The following is a 13260-nucleotide window of genomic DNA, read 5'->3' as shown; positions in this document are numbered from 1 at the left end:
TTCATGCTTCTGCAGTAGTTCCATACATTTGAATTTTCTTTTGCACGTAAATATTCATGGAGTGTTCTTTAAATAAAACAAACCTTAGTTGATTTCACCAATTTAGTTTATTGACAAATTCTGGCTTAAAACGGTTTTGGTTTGGGGGATCACAATCGTATAAGTGTGCTGTATTGTTTTTTCTTGTTTATTCAGTTTGCTTCATTTATAAAGGGAAGAATTAAAAGTCAATTCAATGCTCACAATCAAACTCAAATCTTATTTGGTTATTTTTTGCTGGTTTGCTCGACGCAGACCTATGTAATGTATGTTTAGTCTTTAGAAGGCGACAGTACTGGGAAAGAACAACTGGTAAAGTTTTACTTGGAAAAAGCTCGTCGTTTTTTTTTCGTCTTCTGATTCTTTAGCGCCTCCCTCTAACCGGACCTTAACGGATTGATCGATGAGCTTCGTTTATTTTAGCTAGAGAGATTGCACAATTCGACAACCGTTCGTGATATTTCAGCAGATCAATAGTTTTCTTTTGCAAGTTGTTCAGTAACTTGTAACGATCTGTTTGTTCTTCCTTTGGAATAGCTAGACTACGATGAAAAAGATTTTGTTGTATTGGATATGAAAGTAGTTTTGTTTGATTTTTTCTTTTGTATATTTACACTTTTTGTTCGATTGCAACGATTTAAAAATTTGAGTAGCTAAAACTATCTAGATAATATTATGTTTGAGTTTTCAAGACCAACGCTTGCTGAAAGAAACTTTCAAGAATAGTGACATTACACTTAAAAACGAACCTTAAGGAACATAGGAAATATTTACAACAATGGAACTGCACTTTCAATTTGCTTGAATATTTTTGCTATTTTTTGGAAGAAAAAGGACTGAATAAAGGTCGTAATTTTACTTATATCCTATCTAAAGTTTTTGTATAATACAGTACAACTTGTCACTTCGAATTTATGTTCTTGTGCAGAGGGCGCGCGTCCGACATTGAAACCAACCTTAAACTGCTAGGCAATTCCTCACCAATCAGCCAACTTCATCTTCGTTAAGTACCCCTAATGTTTCCTCTGCTCTTGAAATCAGCATGTACCTAGTCTACGTTTCGAAAGTAGTTAGTTTTGAGTGTCGAAAGAAAAGAAATTCGTCAAACTACCGTTACGATCAAAATTCAAAAAATAGCACCTATCGGATAAAGTATCTTTGTCTTAATCTTCATTTTCACTGGGTAAACTTTCTGTTTCTCTTGTTTTCGTTATGGCATCATTTTGTTCACAATTGCGTTCACTTTTGTTTGTTCGTCCTGCTTCAAACAAGAATCTTCGTCAGCTTCACCAAGTTTGTCGCGCCGTACTTGGTCAGGTTCAGCGGAAGTGCCGCCGGGTTTTTCTTGGACTGCGTGTGCCACGTGAGAATCTAAAATGAAATCAGCAGTTTAAAAACTTGCTATTTTTGGAGTCGTCTCATCAACTCTTACCTCGGTGCAGTTGGACGCCAGCAGGTCAATCTCCTTCATGTCCAGCGGGTCAAGACTCCGCAGAAAGCCGTCCTCTTCGTAGCCCGCCTTGAAGGGCATCTCCGCCTTTGGCCGAGATAGCAGGAATTTCACACTCACCGCAAACCCGGCCATGTCGATCGGGTACTTGCGGCCGCCGATCCACCCGTCGTAGAACCCGCTGATGGTTCCGTTGGCCACGATCGGACTGCTGACGCCGTACTTGGAGATGAGCCCGACGGGCCACATGCCGACCTTGCGAATGTGGCGCATCTGTTGAGAATAACTTTCTTTGTATTTTTTCCTAAGTTAAAGAAAATTGTATTCTAACCTGCTCAAATATCTGCAAATTGTACGTGTTGTCGTCGTCCGCAAAGTACAGCACACCTTCGGTGGCGTTCGCGCGGATCCACTGAAGACCCCGGTTCCGGTTGGACACGCCACGTGGCTTCACCTTGAGCTTGCGGTATTTGGCCGGCATCGGAGCTGAAATGAATACAATATGGGGCCTTTAAATTGTGTCCTTTGGTCATGTTGTATCAAGGTTATTGGGAATGACAAAATTTCATGAAGTTTCAAAAGTTACAAAACAAAATGGCGGGCCTCAGTACGTACCTGTAAGATGCACAAATGGCACATCGATCTGGCGCAGCAGTCGCGTCACGGACTCGGTCCGGCTTTCGGCGTCCTCCACAATCAGCCAGAACAGGTTCGGCACGTGCTTGAGGGTGTACCCGAGCCGGGTGATTTCCGCCAGCTGTTCGGGCCGCCGGTACGTCGGCGTGATAATGTACAGCGGGGGCAGCTGTTTGGTGTCCGCGGGGAACCGCGCCGGGATCTTCTGTAACGCAACGTAGAGTAATTTGCAATCAATAAAAGCCTCCGGAATGGCCGGCAAAGCGAGCCGGCAATAAAGACATAACTTGTAAAGCACGATTGATTGGTTTTTTGGGCCGAGGACCTATTTTGAACTCAAATTGCTTGAAATTATTTAAAAAAAAACCAGTTGAGGTTATGTTTAAACTATTTTTCAAAACATAACCTCAATCTGTGTTTTTTTTTTTTTTTTTTTTTTTTTTGTAAAATCCCTCAAATCGATCAAACGTCAACAATAGGTCCGATCACCCTACCACCCCGCAAACAAAAGAGGGTCCTTTGAATAAATTAATACGGACTAGTAATCCTTTTTGGGCAGACTAGTAACCCCTTTTAGGGGTTCGGAACGCTTGATGACTCCGACTAGGACGGCCATGATTGAGTGAATTCGATTCACGTTCCACGCAGTGTGGTTGTGCGCGATGTTGGTTCAGGGAGGGAGAAGTTGGGGGAGTCCTTTAATTAACGGACGGCAATCGTTCATTTTCATTAACCATTACGCCCCCTCGGTTAGTTGGTTGCGGGATATGTCAGGGCATCAGGATGGGGCTTATGTTTTGTCGATATTGTGGTGGAGTGATTTGTGGAAAGTGTTACAGCATGTTATAATGCACGACGATCAAAAATGATTTGTTTTATCTCATGTGATCATCAAACTATTTTTTTTAAAGCAATGAATAAAAATGCAAATGAGCAATTCTCTACCAAAACCGGAAATGGGATTTATTTTTATTTTTGGATTTGGCTCAAACTCTGTGCGGGCCTTCCCTATGACCTAAAAAGCTATTTAGAGAGAATGCGTAACGTGATTTTCGAATGATCCCACTTTGTTTACATCTACAAAGTAGGAGGCTGTTCAAGCACAAGCATAACTTTTTTCTTACTGGTAAATGAGCTGTTTTAGAATCAGTGGTATGTGTTTTATTTTGTCTCCTTTTTTACGAGTGACGAAAAACTGCGGCGAGAGTGTCATTCTGCGATGTCGCAGATAAATTTCCTGACTGATTTTGGAATCCTGCAGCTCTACCTGGTCCAGCGAAAAAACATCGCTAATTCAGATTTTCACTAAACTAGTAGGTTTTCAAACGGAATCAAACAATAAAGACAGTTTCTTGATGGATACAACCGCATCAACTCCATAAACAACTTCCATTCATAATTATAAAAAAATGATGATCTCGCCTTTTGTTACAGATTTGTTACAGACTTCAACTCAAGTTTTTTAAAAGCCGCACATTTTTCATTGTTGCAACCAAGTTGCAACGATGTTTAATGATCGATAACAATACTCTCTCCTTTGGCGAACAATAAATTTGTTCCACTTTGACAGTTCAAAATTGAGGCCGTTTTGCAAACCACTACTCAGCACCCGGGTTCACCCATACAAGTCTCCATACAATTTTGACAGCTGTCCATACAAAAACGGTACGTAAATGTTCAAGCAGCTGTAACTTTTGAGTAAATTTTCTGATCAATTTGGTGTCTTGGGCAAAGTTTTAGGTATTGATGAGGACTATTGAGAAAAAATAGGTTTTTTTTCACAAAAACTCAATTTCCCAAAATATGTATTTTTTTAATTTTTGAGATTTTTTTTATATGTTTTAGGGGACAAAAATTCGCAACTTTTGAGCCATAGAGAAGTATGGAATGCGAAAATAGAGAAGTGTGGTCAAAAAATCTGCCGCCGAGTTATGATTTTTGAAAAAATAGTGATATTTGGAAAAAAATCTAAATTTCATGCAAAACAAATTTTTGATCGTTTATTGTATGCAAAACAAGCCTTACCCGGCAAACTTCGTTCTGCCTTTTTTTTCGTTTGTTGACGTTTCTGGCTTGTTTGCTAATTCATTTTACGTGACTTATCCCATACAATCTGCAGATTTTCCGGAATCGGTTCCAGAGTGGCCAAAGTTGTAACTTTTTTGGCGTAAGAACCTTCCTTGGGCTTATACGAACCCAACGCAACAAAGAGCACCTCGATCCGACGTTCCGTATTGAACTGATTCGCGTTCGAACAAAACCGTCGAATTTTTTTATATATATAGATTGAATTTGCAATCGAAAAGTACATTACAGATTTTTTGATAAAGGACTTCGTTCAAAAGATATAGCCACTTAAAGTTTGATTTTAGCGAAATATTTGCAGCTTATATATTTCTAAAAAAAGTGTCAATGAGTAACCATATCTAAAAAAATAATTTTGAGAAGTTCAGAAAATTTGCTATAAAATTGTCTAAGAGACATTGAAGATTGGACCTCTGGTTGCTGAGATACACCGGTTTAAACAAAAAGGAACAAGAAAATTGAAGTTTTCTAAGTCTCACCCACACAACCCGATTCTAATAGAGCTATCTAAGCCCGATCTCACGCACACAAGCTTACCATTTGTTTTTGCTGGCGGGTACAAATTTTAACCTAAAAATCCTTCGTGTACGTACACGTAATACATGCGCACGTAGATGACTCTATAGCGATATCTCAGCTAATGGTCTGATTTTCAATGTAAAAATATGAAACATTCGTGAAATTTCCCAATCTTTTCAAAAGCAATATACTAAAAAATGGGTCAAGATTAATATTTTAAAAGGGTTAAACATTCAATATAACGCCATTTTGAAATGTTTGTCTTGATTTTTTTTCAAAATAATGTTTTTGAAAAGATCGGGAAATTTCACGCATTTGTTAGTGCTCTAAAACATTTAAAAAAATCTCAAAAATAAAAAAACAATACGAATTTTGGGAAACTTTATTTTTGTGAAAGAAAGATAATTAAAAAATCTCAGATCTCAGTTGAAAGACTCTTTAAATCTCTAAATTACAAATGTAACATCCTGGAACAGACTACTAAATTCTAATAAAAACACAAGTAGAAATTAAAAATTGAAAACAAAACCATACTTCAACAGAAAAATATCAAGTAATAATAATAATTATCAAATCTGTTCTCATTCTTATTGTTTTTTTATCATGAGAAATTCTCTACCAAAACCGGAAATGGATTTTATTTGTATTTTTTGATTTGGCTCAAACTTTGTGGGGGCCTTCCCTATGACCAAAGAAACTGATTTGTGTGATTGGTTCATCCATACAAGTCTCCATACAATTGTTGCTACTGTCCATACAAAAATGATAGGTAAATATTCAAACAGCTGTAACTATTGTGTGGATTTTCTTGGGCAAAGTTGTAGATATTGTTGAGGACTTTTGAGAAAAAATAGGTACACGGAAAAAAAATTGCAGATTTTTTTATCATCTTTTTTTTCACTAAAACTCAATTTCCCAAAAAATTTTTTTTTGATTTTCGAGATTTTTTGATATGTTTTAGGGGACAAAAACCCGCAACTTTTGAGCCATAGAGAAACATGGTCAAAAAATCTGCCGCCGAGTTATGAATTTTTGAAAAAAACAGTGATTTTTGGAAAAAAAATCGAAGTTTCATGCAAAAACAAGTTTGACTTTATTTTTTAATGCAAAATTGAATTTGCAATCGAAAAGTACTTTACAGATTTTTTGATAAAGGGCTCCGTTTTCAAGATATAGCCACCGAAAGTTTGATTTCAGCGAAATATTTGCAGTTTTTCAATTTTTAAAAAATAGTGACCATGAGTGACCATTTCTAAAAATATTTTTTTGTAAAGTTCAGAAAATTTGCTATAAAATTGTCTAAGAGACATTGAAGATTGGACCTCGCGTTGCTGAGATAGAGCCGCTTTAAGAAAAAGCATTTTTTTTTAAAAGTGACTATGAGTGACCATTCTAAAAATATTTTTTTGTAAAGTTCAGAAAATTTGCTATAAAATTGTCTAAGAGACATTGAAGATTGGACCTCGCGTTGCTGAGATAGAGCCGCTTTTAGAAAAAGAAACACGAAAATTGAAGTTTTCTTAATCTCACCAAAACAACCCACCATTTTCTAATGACCATATCTCAGCAAATAATGGTCCGATTTTCAATTTTAATACATGAAAAATTCGTGAAATTTTCCGATCTTTTCGAAAAAAATATTTTGAATTTTTTTAAATCAAGACTAGCATTTTAAATGGGCGTAATATTCAATGTTTGTATTTTTCGAAAAGATCGGAAAATTTCACGAATGTTTCATGTATTAACATTGATAATCGGACCATTAGTTGCTGAGATATCGTCATTAGAAAATTTTCGTGTTTCTTTTTCTTAAAGCGGCTCTATCTCAGCAACCCGAGGTCCAATCTTCAATGTCTCTTAGACAATTTTATAGCAAATTTTCTGAACTTCTCAAAAAAAATATTTTTAGAAATGGTCACTTATGGTCACTATTTTTAAAAATTGAAAAACTGCAAATATTTCGCTAAAATCAAACTTTCGGTGGCTATATCTTGAAAACGGAGCCCTTTATCAAAAAATCTGTAAAGTACTTTTCGATTGCAAATTCAATTTTGCATTAAAAAATAATGTCAAACTTGTTTTTGCATGAAACTTCGATTTTTTCCAAAAATCACTGTTTTTTTTTCAAAAATTCATAACTCGGCGGCAGATTTTTTGACCATGTTTCTCTATGGCTCAAAAGTTGCGGATTTTTGTCCCCTAAAACATATCAAAAAATCTCGAAAATCAAAAAATATGTATTTTGGGAAATTGAGTTTCAGTGAAAAAAAAGTTGATAAAAAATCTGCAATTTTTTTTCCGTGTACCTATTTTTTTCTCAAAAGTCCTCAACAATACCTACAACTTTGCCGAAGACACCAAATTGATCAGAAAATTCACTCAAAAGTTACAGCTGTTTGAATATTTACATACTGTAAACTGGGGTGACTTTGATAGGTTTTTCAAATGCCCGTCAAATAAGTATCTAAACATTTTTGAGAATTTTAAGTATGTAAGCATTAAGGGATAGCTTATTATCGAACATATATGCAAAAATGTGACTGTTACATTGGATGTATCAAAATTAGTGGCCAAATCAAATTTCTATCAATGTCACCCCGGGCTATCAAAGTCACCCCAGTTTACGGTACCATTTTTGTATGGACAGCAGCCAAAATTGTATGGAGACTTGTATGGGTGAACCAATGACACAAAATAGCTTATTTGGTCATAGGGAAGGCCCCACAAAGTTTAAGTCAAATAAAAAAATACAAAAAATAAAAATGGTCGAAATCGGCAGATTTCGTAGAGAGTTGCTCACATCGTACTTTTATTCTATTCACGCCGCTGGAAGTGTTATTTTAATTTTCACCAAATCACTTCCTTCCAATTGCTTCCGCTCATTGTCACGTCATGCGTTGTGTGTTAAGCTCCAAAGAACGGAAAGAATAAGTGTGAAATAATTTCGAATTGTGCCTCCATCCGCGAAGACCCTGAGAGTAAGTCACCTATTACCCTTCTTTCTTCAACTTTCAAATTGCACAGACTCCTCGTTCTCGTCTAAATATTTTGTTGAGGGAAAAAAAGCAAATGAAAAAAATAACAGAAATCTGCAGCCTCAGGCGAGCTTTTGCTGCAGTATTTAAGAAGAACAAGTGTTATCACTCGACTTCCGCTTTCCGGATCGTTGATTCGTCGTCAAAGTATCTTTTTACACAGCAAAAAAAAGTGCTGAAAATGATTTTTTTTCGCAATTTAGATATTTTTTATCTGTTGGATTATCGTAAGTTAAAAAAAAAAATTTTTACAGTGTCCACAGCTGTACTCGCACACTTAAGGGGTTGAAGAAGTTGGAGTTGGCACCAGGACGATGAGAGGCCTTGTACTGGTTTTGCCTCCTCCTGCTACACTTGAGACGGTGTAGTATCACCAACTGCTGGAAACTTTTCGCTCAATGACTCGACGCCGCCGAGAATTTGTTCCACTTTTTTAAACACGGCCCGGTCCAGCCAGCCGGTCATTCTATTCCGTTAAAAGGTTTGAAATTTATGGTGGATTTATGAGCTGTAAAGTTAAGCGTTTCTTCACAGACTGTGACTTTTTTTTTTTGCTTTTGGAGGAAGGGCGAATTTTGTTTTTGCTGACCGTCGAAGGACTTGGGAGAGCTGCTCGATTTCATGACGGGGTCATTTTCTAAGCTTGAGTAATTTTTATACTAATTGATGCAGAGCAATGATTTGGTGATGAACTTTTAGTGGGTACTTGAGATGGACTCTTGACATTTTTATGCAACTTTTTAACTCAATTCCATGCTTGGAATTATAGGCAAAATTATGATAGAAATAAGGTCAGGTGCTTCAATAAAGTAAAAACTCAATATTTATTGATATTTCCAGTAGCAACATTCAGAAAAAAGTAATCTAAAAAAACGAATCTAAATCTGCCGGCTTCAAACGTCCCGTGGTGTATCGTGAACACAATTTTCATCCTGTGGTCTGGTGCTTATTTATGTATTCCCAGCGTGGACCACATACTTCACATTATCGGAGCGGTAAACATGGAACATATTTTGCATCCCAATTTTTACCTCGGGAGCATCGATACATACGTTCAGAAGCCATCAGCAGTGTGAGTGTGGGAGGCTTTCCGATCGAACCCCAGCCAGTTTATCGAATTCCTATCATCGCTACAGGACTTGGGGTGGTTCTGATATTTAAGCTCAACTTATTTCATATCTTAGTTTTGGCTCCTCGGACGTACCTTTTATTATTTTGCTTATTATTTTGTTAAAATTTCATAGATCCACCCTAAACCAGGATCCACCCCGCAAATTCCACACGTCAACCCGGAGTTCAATTTGAAATTCATGGCGCAAGGTTACAACCCAAAACACGTCTGGCAATCCTGACGGTGTAAGTGATGGACCACCCCTCACTCCGGCCCGGCTACAAAGTTTTCCCAGCTGCTGCCGATGCAGTGAATTTGCAGCCCAAGCTCAAACCCCAAACCCTCGTTTCGCCAATCCATCAACACTGGTTAGGCATTAGCTGTAGAGCTTTTCCACTAAATCCCACCGGCTCGTCGGCGGTGTTCTGCGTTAACGTTTTTTTTGTCAAAAGTGTTGCTCAACATTTTTGTTGATGTCAGTAAACGTTTCAGTTTCGTCAAGGTATGATAGATTTGGGCGCTTTGGACATGCTCCTATCGACAGTATTGAATTGTAATGAAATCGCTGCCAGTAAATAAAATTGCAAATTTCTGGTAGAAATACTATGGAATCATCTTAAACAACCATGCGCACCCACGTTTATCTGTTGGAGTAACAAAATAAGGGGGTGCACGTGGTTGTTTAAGAAGATTTCATAGCATTTGACCCGAAATTTACAATTTTATTTATTTATTGGAGCTTGTTCAGGAAGCCCAAATCTTTCACACATTGACGTGACTGAAGCGTTTACTGAAGGAGCCATTACAATACCGCAAACAAACAAACAAACTCGCACTTTTTCGTGTTTGACAGCTGGCCAAACTCGCAAACTTTTTTGCGGCAAACTCGCAAAACAAGGCAAAGTTTATGCAGGCTGACGTTTGAACAAACTAAGCCAGGCAAACTGGCAAACTGTCAAAAAGTGCGAGTTTGTTTATTTGTTTGCCGTAGTGTAATAGCTCCTTGACAACAACTTCAAAAATGTCGAGTAGTGTGGTATTTATTTGAATTGAAGCGAAAATTTATAATATTAAATCCAATTTATAAGCACCGAACTGGCCGCTCCAGTGTCCATTTGAATTACACTCTTCCAGAACATCCAGGAGGGGTAAAGCCCACTCATTCATCGAACACAAGCCCAATGGGCGTGTGATTTGCATTGATGAGGCACGAGCACTTTGGGTTGAAAAATCACGTTGAGGGATTACCTCCAGAGTGCGGAAAATCCGTCCGTATCATGTTTGCGTTCGCGATGGTTTATGGTTCTGGCTGAATCGGTGTGTTTGTCGATGGGTTTGCTTAGTGGCCAGTCCCGTTTGAGTGCAACGGTCGGGGGAATGGAGTCAATTTATGGCGTTTTTTCGGGGATTTTGAGTGGAGCGATAATCGGGGATAAGGCTTTTTTGGTACTGACTAATTGGGAAATCTGATTCAATATTCGTCATAAAATTGGCTCAACTCCTCCTAAAAAGCAGAAAAAAGTTCCTCTCACCCCATCACTGCTGGTAGTTTGCCCCTTCTGGACGGCCTCCGTCGCCGGTGCCGCCGTAGTCGTCGAGGTGCTTGTTGCCGCACTACTGCTGCTGCTGCTCGATCCCAGCGTCGTGGTACTCCGGTCCGTAGACCGTGCACCCACTGCCGGGCCCACCTCGTTGAACGTCAAACTGCGCGATCGAATCTTGTCCACGAGCGCTCCGTCCGGATCGTCCCGCAAATCGACCAGCGCCTGGGCACCCCCGATCTGGTCCGTCCCGCCGGGCCCATTTCCGCCGGCCAGCGCAGCCGACGAGCTGCTGCTCACAAAGTTCGCTATCGACAGCTGGTTCTGGCACAGGATTATAAACACCGAACTGATCAGCAGCGTCAGGTACAGCTTGTAGGACTTGATCATCCTGGCCACGTGGTGCAGGATCGGAGCCGTGTTGGGGCGGAGGGTGGGTTTCCCGGGAGTTGCGCTGGAATCGTTCAGTTCCGCCTGGACTGACTCATGATAGTGGCGCTACTGCAGGTATGTCTGTAATGAGAGGAAAAAGAAACCTTTTAGTAAAAATTTAAACTTAAGTTCATGTTTGACGAGCAAAGATTTCCATCAGAAAGATTAAAATCGAATTCCCCCCCGTCAACCAACAAAAAGTTCCTAGGACCGTAATGAAGTTAATTGCCTGTGAATATCATTCCAAGTGATTCTGCACATTTGCATACCACAACTTGGACGACAAAACGACCAGGAGGCTGGACACTGCTGCCGGCATTCATTAGCATAGCCATAGGTCATTCCACAGCGTGTCCTTCTGCCTCGGACAGCCTGTAGCTAAAAGAGAGGAGAGCGATGTCCTGTACAGATTTTCACCCGGGAGCGTGTCGGCAATGCAAAATATGCAAAGGATTGATTTAGGTTTGCACATCTTCCAGGATTGATTCCAGGAAGGAGATGGTTGAGCACTTTCTAATCCTATGAGGAATCAATTATTCTCAATTTGAAGAATGGCATAGGAGACGGCATCAATTAATTGGCACCATGCTAAACTATTGATTTATACGTTGGAATTTCCTGATGCTCGTAAATGTGTTGTTGGATGTGCTCAACCACACAGAGCGAGAGCTTTTTCCGAAGAATAAACAAGCCGTATTCCGGAAACTCAAATATTGCGAGCCGGAATAAATTCGAGTATTCCGTTCGTGATGCAAAATGAAGCAAATAGTCAGTGCGGATACCGGGGTTTTTGAGTTCCTAGCTCTGTTGGATCTATCAAAAATTGCCAAAATGTCATCCATCGGAAATGGAATATGCATGAAGGGTAGAGTAATGTCTGCTAAAAGGGTTCAAAGAAAGTATAAAACTATGAAATACTCATAGAATGATTGATAATACGACCATGTACCCTAAAAATCTTCACTTCTTGGATAACGTCTCTATTAGAGCGGTTCAATTTTGACTTTTTGCCTTCCGTAACAGGACTTTATTCTGTCGGTGAAGTGAATCCAAATATGAGCAAGTCGATAATTTATTTATTTATTTTAATAAAACTTAGTGTGTATCTTGAAGACATTTTGCATGACTCGTTCGTTTATACAAGTCTCCATACAATTTTGGCTGTTGTCCTTACAAAAATTTTCAACCAATGTGTATCTTGAGAACGGATCAATGATCAATTTGGTCTCCTCGGCAAAGTTATAGATATATCTGAGAACTTGTTGTCATAACAAGAATAACTAAATTATTCGAAACAAAAACCAATTTGTTAAACTAATAATACTGATACCGAAATGCAAAAAAAGAACTGCTTTTTAAACTAAACAAAGGATCAGAGTATGCAGAAAAAAATGTTATACTCTTAATAAATTCAATACTCAATAATTCAATAGTACTCAATTTTCAATGTTCTAAAAACCTAAATACAAATTTCAAACTCAAGAGCTGCCCAGGTAAGCACCAGGAGTCTTGGCAATTTATTAATGTTTTTTTTTCAAAAAATTAAAGAAGTTTTTGTGATTGAAAACAATCCTAAATCATTTGGGTAATTCTCTACCAACTCACACGAATTCGGGAAAAGTTGCCCCGACCCCTCTTCGATTTGCGTGAAACTTTGTCCTAAGGGGTAACTTTTGTCCCTGATCACGAATCCGAGGTCCGTTTTTTGATATCTCGTGACGGAGGGGCGGTACGACCCCTTCCATTTTTGAACATGCGAAAAAAGAGGTGTTTTTCAATAATTTGCAGCCTGAAACGGTGATGAGATAGAAATTTGGTGTCAAAGAGACTTTTATGTAAAATTAGACGCCCGATTTGATGGCGTACTCAGAACCAAAAAAAAACGTATTTTTCATCGAAAAAAACACTAAAAAAGTTTTAAAGATTCTCCCATTTTCCGTTACTTGACTGTAAAAAAATTGGAACAAGTCATTTTATGGGAAATTTAATAAACTATTTGAATCTTCATTGATCCAGAAGGGTCATTTTTTCATTTAGAGCAAAATTTTTCATTTTAAGATTTCGTGTTTTTTCTAACGTTTCAGGGTTATTTTTTAGAGTGTAACAATGTTCTACAAAGTTGTAGAGCAGACAATGACAAAAATTTTGATATATAGACATAAGGGGTTTGCTCATAAACATCACGAGTTATCGCGATTTTATGAAAAAAGTTTTGAAAAAGTAACTTTTTGCGTTTCTCTTTGTTTCGTCGTCCGTGTCTGTCGCGGGTGACCATGAACGGCCATGATCGATGACGACCAACTTTTTCAAAACTTTTTTTCGTAAAATCGCAATAACTCGTGATGTTTATGAGCAAACCCCTTATGTCTATAAATCAAAATTTTTGTAATTGTCTGCTCTACAACTTTGTAG

The 13260-nt window shown here is 38.3% G+C and overlaps 1 protein-coding gene across 2 annotated transcripts in view; it reads right to left on the bottom strand.

Annotated features, from left to right (window-relative positions):
* Positions 1 to 236: 236 nt before the first annotated feature.
* The window catches only part of LOC120416956 (galactosylgalactosylxylosylprotein 3-beta-glucuronosyltransferase P), an 82997-nt gene continuing 69973 nt past the window's right edge, over positions 237 to 13260 (bottom strand). Inside the window, exons 2-6 of one of the 2 annotated variants that reach the window (XM_039578861.2) lie at positions 10408 to 10929; positions 2105 to 2327; positions 1821 to 1975; positions 1472 to 1762; positions 237 to 1410 (exon numbers count right to left, since the gene is read on the bottom strand). In XM_039578861.2, coding sequence (XP_039434795.1) covers positions 1303 to 1410; positions 1472 to 1762; positions 1821 to 1975; positions 2105 to 2327; positions 10408 to 10806 — 1176 coding nt within the window. In that variant the 5' untranslated portion in view covers positions 10807 to 10929 and the 3' untranslated portion in view covers positions 237 to 1302. Of the gene's footprint in view, positions 1411 to 1471; positions 1763 to 1820; positions 1976 to 2104; positions 2331 to 10407; positions 10930 to 13260 lie in introns of both variants that reach the window. The other variant, XM_039578860.2, reaches the window with a different exon arrangement.

This window comes from Culex pipiens, chromosome 3 (genome assembly GCF_016801865.2).
Source record: "Culex pipiens pallens isolate TS chromosome 3, TS_CPP_V2, whole genome shotgun sequence".
NCBI classification, from domain to species: domain Eukaryota; kingdom Metazoa; phylum Arthropoda; class Insecta; order Diptera; family Culicidae; genus Culex; species Culex pipiens.
This window is presented reverse-complemented; position numbering and strand designations above follow the sequence as displayed.